We start from the raw sequence: 7702 nt of genomic DNA, 5'->3' as shown, positions 1-7702 counted from the left end.
GTGACCCAAAGGGATGTAGTGCTGACAAAGTCCTAATACACCTCAGCCACAAAAATGTATTTGTAAAAAATTCTCTCATTTTTAATCTGTACTCTGACCTTTGATATTTTACATTATTTTCATCTTCCATTGTGTGTTTGAATTATTTGACATAAACGGATGTCCTGCCATGTTTATGCATGGTTAGAAAAAATATATATTCCCCATTATTACATAAATTATTAAATTTAAAATTGTAATTTCAGTCTGCCCTATCATCATCATCATAATAATAATAATAAAGTTAATTTTTTGACTAGTGGAAAAGTCCATTTATTATATCTAAGCCTGATCTCACACTAGGTTTTTTTTATACATTATGAGTTAAGCAAAAAATGTAGAGTTTATGTGAAGTACTACACTGAAGAATTTACTGATATATAGTAGGTAAATGTAGCAGTCTTGGTTTTTTTCTCTGAATAATAAGTATTGTCAACATAAATCCTATGTATCACTGAGCAGAGGTTGTGTTTTGTTCTGTCTCATCAATAATCTTTCAAACTAAGCCAATACAAATAATTTATACAAGGATTTGATGATTCACTTAAACTTACCATATTCTAGGCTTGTACCAGCTTTGTTCTCTTTCAGTACAGCTATGAACAGGAGGAACTTCACTGATGCCAAGGTGCAAGCGTTTTGCTGTCTAGTACAGTAGTGCAACATTATTGTGGTCGCTCAGTGCTGTCCCAGCATCACAAGAACGACTGCTGCGGGACAGTAATACAGGAGGGGACTCATTTAACATAGAAGATAATTAAAGTATAACAAAAGTCATTTATTAATATTCTATATAAATATGTGTTAAATTTTAATAGAATAGAATAGAATAGAATTGCATTCACACACACTGTAAAGAGCTCTATAGTTTCTCTATGCCTGTCTTTGTACAGAAACGGGTTGTATAAAAAAGGTTGTATAGAACAAGCATTTAACTCAGACTTATGCTAATTTCTTCTCTTCATCCCTGGCCTGAAACACAACACCCTCACACTTATCTCTCATTGTCACCTGATTCTTGTTGTAATTTGAGAAATGATTCAGTTAATATTCATTGTCCAAAAATTGTATACGATGCATAAACAAGCACATTAGTCAAAATGAATAGAATATAAGTAAACATGTTCCATGGATAGATTAAAACAAATAATGAAAATATAAATTGTAAGAAACTGGGACTTAGCTAGATTTAAGAAACTTGTTAGACACTTGTTCGATATAGCATGAGAATACTCACCCTCAAAGTGTCGATGTAATGCAAAACTTCTCCTTCTTGCTGTTATTAGACAGCTGACTGCCTAACAATGTGTTTCACTCTCAAATTATAACAGTACAACAACAATAACAATCCAGGGTCATTCAGTTTTTCATTCCAGAAGAAGTCCTTCAGCAAACCATTGTTCTAATAGCTTTAAAAACGCTTTCAAGTCTGTAGAGAACTTAATAGATTCAAAATACATTTTCATTTTGAGGTTGAATCATAAATAAGAGGTTTGCATTTAGATAATTTACATTTATGGAATTGATATTTGGCTAACAGGAAAATAAGATTTATGAAATAAGTAAAAGAAAAAAAATCGATGGAAACCGAAACCCAAAAATTCCTTTTATATAAGTAATTTACATAACATCTGATAGAATCAAGAATGTCACACCAAAATGTTGTTGTGTCAGAACAATTCCAAAATATATGTAAAGAGCTTTCAGTGTTCTCTAGAGAGAACAGATTCCTCCTAAAATGAAAAAAATAAAAAATCTTTTTTTTCCCTTTTTTAGATGACGGAAGGCACTTTCAAGTATGTAACAATCAAACCTTAAAATAAAATTATTGCCGTAGATTCTTATTATTCCACATCGTTCACAGAAATCCCGGGAAGCTTTTTAAGGGGTTGAAAAGCGAGTGTAAAATATCAACTTGTCTCCACAGTTAATTTTGTCTATTGGGAAGGCCCTCAAATTTAGAAGTTTACTTTAGATTATTCTCTAAATAAGTAATTCACAACTCCAGTAGTAAGGACCACCTGGTTCCTGATTCAACTCTTCAGCTTTTTAGTGCGTTAATTAATGAGACATTATATTGAGTTGAGGGTATAGATATCTGAGTTGGGATATAGATATCTGATGTTCTTGTGCCATTGAATTACACAACACAAGATGTGCTTTTGGAACATTCTCAAATCTTGCTGGATAACATGGATCATCAGATTTTACTTGTGAAGTTGCCAGATCACCAGCTTAAGCTTTGCGGTCATAAAATAAATAAATAACATTCCTAAGACATTCTCAAATGTATGTAAATCTTTCAGTTAAACTTTTAAATACAATTTTTATATTAGTAATTTGTCATGAAAAAAATTGTATTAGAGAAATGCAAGATAGAAGCATTTCTCTTAGTGGTCTCTCCCTCTCTCTCTCTCTCTCTCTCTCTCTCTATACATTTCTGTATATGTGTGTGTGTGCATATATATCTGGCTGTTTCACTCTACATCTTTTGAACAAGCAGTTTTTTTTTTCTGTTGGGAGCAAACAGGCATGTAGCCTACTGTCATACAAGGGATGTGTGCCATAAAAACCCCTCAGGAGAGAGAAACGCAAACCTGGGGCTCAGTTTTGGTGCAGTGACAGCAGGTTGTGGAGAATCCTTGTTGTTGGACTAGTACTATGTAAACAGACATTTTCTACTGGAAGTGCTCTCAGGCTTTTATATGTAAGGATTTTGTCTGAGAGAAGAGGCTGAATGTCTCAGATTGTGGACTGAGCACCAGGGGATTCTTTCTTTGTGTAATTTTGTTTAGAATTTAAATGTGGACCTGTTGCTAAATTTTTATAATGAATGAGAATTCAAAAAAAGTGAAGGAAAAAAAAAAGTTGGTCATGGGTCAAATGGACAGCACAGAAGAGGCTGAGGTGTTACAAAAAGACAACTTGATTGTCCACATCGGCACTCGGGAATTGCCCTCAAAAGCTAAATCAATACCACTTATCAAAAATTAATAAGACAAGTCACTGTGACCTGAGGAGCTTCTGTCTAGCCTCCTACCTTCTCCCTTTGTCTCTATCTCTTTTTAGCAGGCATGTTGCTTTATGCTTTCAGGGCCAGGCGGGGTGCTTCCCCTGAGCATATTCCAACACTGATCTGAATCCCTACTCATACCCATTCTTTCCAGAAGTGCTAAGCCTCCAGACAAACATGCACTCACGCATAAACTCAATGTTCTTTTTCTCTCGTTTCAGCTTACTCTGAATGCTGGATGGCAAAACAGCTGTTGTATTTCCCCCTTCAGAGTTGGTTTGTGTCTACAGACTCCTTGTCAGAGTGCATTCAGAGCAACAGCACTTATAACCTGGGAGCTCCAACACTCCCCCATCTCTCACGCTACCTCTTCTTATGTTCTCTCGCTCACTCCAGTTCCAAGAACAGTTGTGTAATTTGTTACGTATGCACACATAGTTGGCATTCAGAGCTTGAGTGAGCTGAGCATAAGTATGAGTGAAAGTTCTGTCGTCATTTCCCTCATGCTATCCAAACCCAAAAGACTTTTGTACATCTTCTTTCAAACAAAAATTAAGATATGTTTTATGTAAACTGAGAGATTTATGTCCCTCATTTCAAACTCATAGTAACCAAAACCTAGAAAATCCCATAAAGAAATCACAAAGGTGTCATAAAATAAATCCATATGAATCGAGTGGTTTAATCTTAGTTTTGATTTGACTGATTTGTATGAAGGCCAGATTTAAATTATTTGCATCTTATCAGTGATTGACACATGCACATCACATATGGTAAACACAGAAGCTCAAATGTTAGGGGATTTGTGTAAAAAAAAAAAAAAAAAAAAACCTTTTTGGATCTTCTAAGTTTTGGTTGCCTGTACATTTTTTCTGTACTGGAAGCTTTTGTCACCATGACAAGTTCATTATAAACACACTTGGCAATAAAGCTCTGATGATGACTTTTTATTGATGGACAGAAACGTCTAAGGTTGTATTTAAAACATTGTAATTAAGTCTTATAGGTTTGGAACAACATAAGGGTGAGTACATGATGACAGAATTTCCATTTTACATTAATAATAGTCGTTTATTTCATCAGTATGACATTAATGGGATTTCAAGCCATGGATATAATATAATATAATATGGATATTTTTTTTATACATAGAATAATTTAGGTTTTTAAATAATATATGCAAAATATCAAATGCATTTATGTGTGTGTGTGTGTGTGTGTGTGTGTGTGTGTGTGTGTGTGTGATATGTGACCCTGGACCACAAAACCAGTCTAAAGTGTATTTTTTTTCTAAATTGAGATTTATACAACATTTGAAAGCTGTAAAAAATAAGCTTTCCATAGATGTATGGTTTATTAGGATAGGACAATATTTGACCGAATATTTGAAAATCTGGAACCTGAGGGTGCAAAAAAAAAAAAAATCTAAATACTGAGAAAATTGCCTTTGAAGTTGTCCAAATGAATTCTTAGCAATACATATTACTAATAAAAAAATAAGTTTTGATATATTTATGGTAGGAATTGTACAAAATATCTTCATGGAACATGATCTTTACTTAATATCCAAATGATTTTTGGCATAAAAGAAAAAATCAATAATTTTGACCCATAAAGTGTTTTTTTTTTTTTTTTTGGCTATTGCTACAAATATAAACAAGCGACTTAAGACGGTTTTGTGTTCCAGGGTCACATATGTGAAATAGTTTGATATGACATATTACACACCATATGCAGCATTCAATCTGAACTCAATATATTAATCCTTGGGCGTTTGGGTGGCTTCATGGACACTGAATGGCTATATCAACAGGTCATTTTCTAACAAATAGTGTTTCGTGAATATAAATAAAGGTTCCAAAGGGGGGGGGGGGGTTTGTATACAGTAGATTCAATTTAATTGGGCTCTCTAAAGAACCCCCCTTACTGTGGGGAGCATATAATAATAATAATAACACAACAACAACAACAATAATAATAATAATTATCTTTTTAATCTACAAAGAAACTTTTGTGCAATGGAAAGGTTCCATGGACGTTAAAGTTACAAACTTTGCATTATTCTATTATCCGTCTCTTGCAAACACAAAAATATTATACACCTACACACATATCTGCATATCAAATTATTTTTAATATCTTTTTTACCGTTTTTATTATTATTTAATTAGTTTATATTAAGCTGAGGAATAAGATAATCTTCAACAAGCACAATGAAATCTGGGTTAACAACCAATCTGCCCTCTATTTGTCCTTCAGGTAGGAAATGTTTCTGTTGGTGTAGCAGTACTGGTCATGATCTGGGTCTAGCGGTTCTTTCTCAAGCTCACTTGCAGAGGTGGCCCAGGCTCAATGGCAATTTGGACACGCTCATGATGCGTTATGGCGATGTGCTTACTGACACTTGAGAGTCCACTCACTTTCAGAGAGGAGTATTTCATCGGTGAGTCACAATGTTGGTGAGTGGCGTGAAATTGTGATCGTTTTGCAAAAGCAGAAATAGATAAATCTGTACACTCTGAACATTGGGAAATATAACGCATAATTAAAGCATTTGCGATTACGGAACATCTACGCTGCAGCTAAAGGCTATGGGTGAAATAAATCAAAACGAAAAAATGCAAAGACATGAAGCTGTAGCAGTGAGTTCTCAATGAATCTCACCATAACGAATGGCTGAAGGCAAGAACCAAATTCCAAACGCTTTCACATCTAGAGGGCCTTATGCTCTGCCGGAACCTTTTCATAGTTACAGAACTAATTGTGGAACTACGCACAACAGGCCAACCACTATGGCAAGCCGTATTAAAATTAATTTCGTAAACTCAACTATCTTATTTTTGCGTTTCTGTATTTTCATATTCAGTCTTACAAATAACTAAACTAAAAGTAAACTTTTTAACTATTTACATAAAATCAATTGTATCTATTTTATATAAATGTTAACTCCTGGTAACAGATACAGTAGGCTACTAGTATCCAATTATAAATAAGCTCATATCATCCCCTTGGAATTATAAGGTTCTATCTGACATTTTTGTCAAAATTGAGTTATTCCCATATTGTTATTCTATGACAAATCCCATTTTGTTATTTTATGACAAATTGTTTACATTATGTGATTTATTTTATGTTGTATACGTTATGGGATTTTTATTAAAAAAACAATAAGGTTCTATCTACACAGTCGAATGGAATGCAAAAACTTTGAAGCTCAATATCTCAAAGCTACTCGGAATGCAGATAGAACCTTATAATTCCAAGGGGACGATATGGACAACTACTGTATTAACTACTGAGAGATAGTGCCAGAGTGTTCAGTTTTTCTCCTAGAGGGTCACTGTTCTGCGGGAACAGGGATTGGAGTTTAGCTCCAATTCTATGCAATTAAACACACCTGAACCAAAGTAATCACTGTCTATAGGATTACTAAAATCATCCAGGTAGGTATGTTGGGATAAGCTGGAGCTAAACTCTGCAGAATGGTGGGACTGAAGGATTTCACACCCCTGTAGCAGCTAAACAATTACAGTTAAAGTAAACCTTAAAAGGATGGCAGCAAAAACTGAAATACACTATTCTTTGAATAGTTGAAAAAAAAAAAAAATAATAATTATTATTATTATAAATTAATGAAGAAATGCATTTCATTTGATGCTACTAGCAATAGAATAATTGCTGTAACTGTTGAGCAACGGGGTAAGCAGTAGTATAAAGAGCAAATAAGTACTAAAGACTAATGAGTAGACATTGGCTGCTTCAATGTGGAATATAAATAGTTTCTGTTGAATAGTTACTAGTGAAATTTAAAAAGGAACTAGTTAATACTGTATTAATGATATGTCATTATAGGAATATACATTCTGACAACAATGGATAATATTTAATTTAAAGGAATAATTGTTAAATAGGCTTGCCATAGATTTCCACAAACTTCCAGTGCGGTTAAGTGGTGTAAGATATTTGCTCGAGTATAGCCTATCTGACAGCAGAAAGGAGAGACATCTATAAACTGTACACCATAAACAAGCGGCGCATTTAAAAGATGTCATGCTTAATGAACCCTTGATATCATATCTCAACTTTTATTGTTCATTTTCACTTATATAGCGCAGAAGTATTTGCTCTCTGTTGCTTATTTGGGAACGAAAGAACTGAATTCATGAAAGGTGATGCAGTACTTTGCAGACAGACGTAATGAAAGTTATTTTATCATAAATGCTAGCAGAAAGTCCACTTAATTTAATTTAAACGAGGATATAATAAGGTGCTGCGAGGTACACATTCAAATTAATTTTAAAAAAGCTTAAAATCGGACATAGCCTATGTTTGAGTTGGTATAACAGGTGGAAAGAAAGCAGCTATTTTTAATGGTTACCGACTGCCAGTGAAGCGCAACACGTTATTGGAAAAGGACATCCCAATCCAGTAAAAAACAAACAAACAAACAAACAAATGCTGTCCACTCTTAATCCTCATTGCTGGAGTTAAACAGGTTAGTCACAGGGCACTTACCAGTCACCCTTTGCTCCCTTGTTGGTCAGTGCCAAAGCTGGGACACCCGGTGCATGTCCTTAGAGACGCATCCAATAATGCCAATCAAATTCCGTGATCACAATCCACATCTCGACATATATACCATAATATCAC

The 7702-nt window shown here is 34.2% G+C and overlaps 1 protein-coding gene across 1 annotated transcript in view; it reads right to left on the bottom strand.

Annotated features, from left to right (window-relative positions):
- LOC132142520 (dehydrogenase/reductase SDR family member on chromosome X-like) overlaps positions 1–7498 on the bottom strand; it is an 82164-nt gene extending 74666 nt beyond the window's left edge. The window contains exon 1 of the mRNA XM_059552452.1: positions 7435–7498. Coding sequence (XP_059408435.1) covers positions 7435–7471 — 37 coding nt within the window. The 5' untranslated portion in view covers positions 7472–7498. The remainder of the gene's footprint in view (positions 1–7434) is intronic.
- Positions 7499–7702: the final 204 nt, after the last annotated feature.

This window comes from Carassius carassius, chromosome 6 (assembly GCF_963082965.1).
Source record: "Carassius carassius chromosome 6, fCarCar2.1, whole genome shotgun sequence".
Lineage (NCBI taxonomy): Eukaryota > Metazoa > Chordata > Actinopteri > Cypriniformes > Cyprinidae > Carassius > Carassius carassius.
This window is presented reverse-complemented; position numbering and strand designations above follow the sequence as displayed.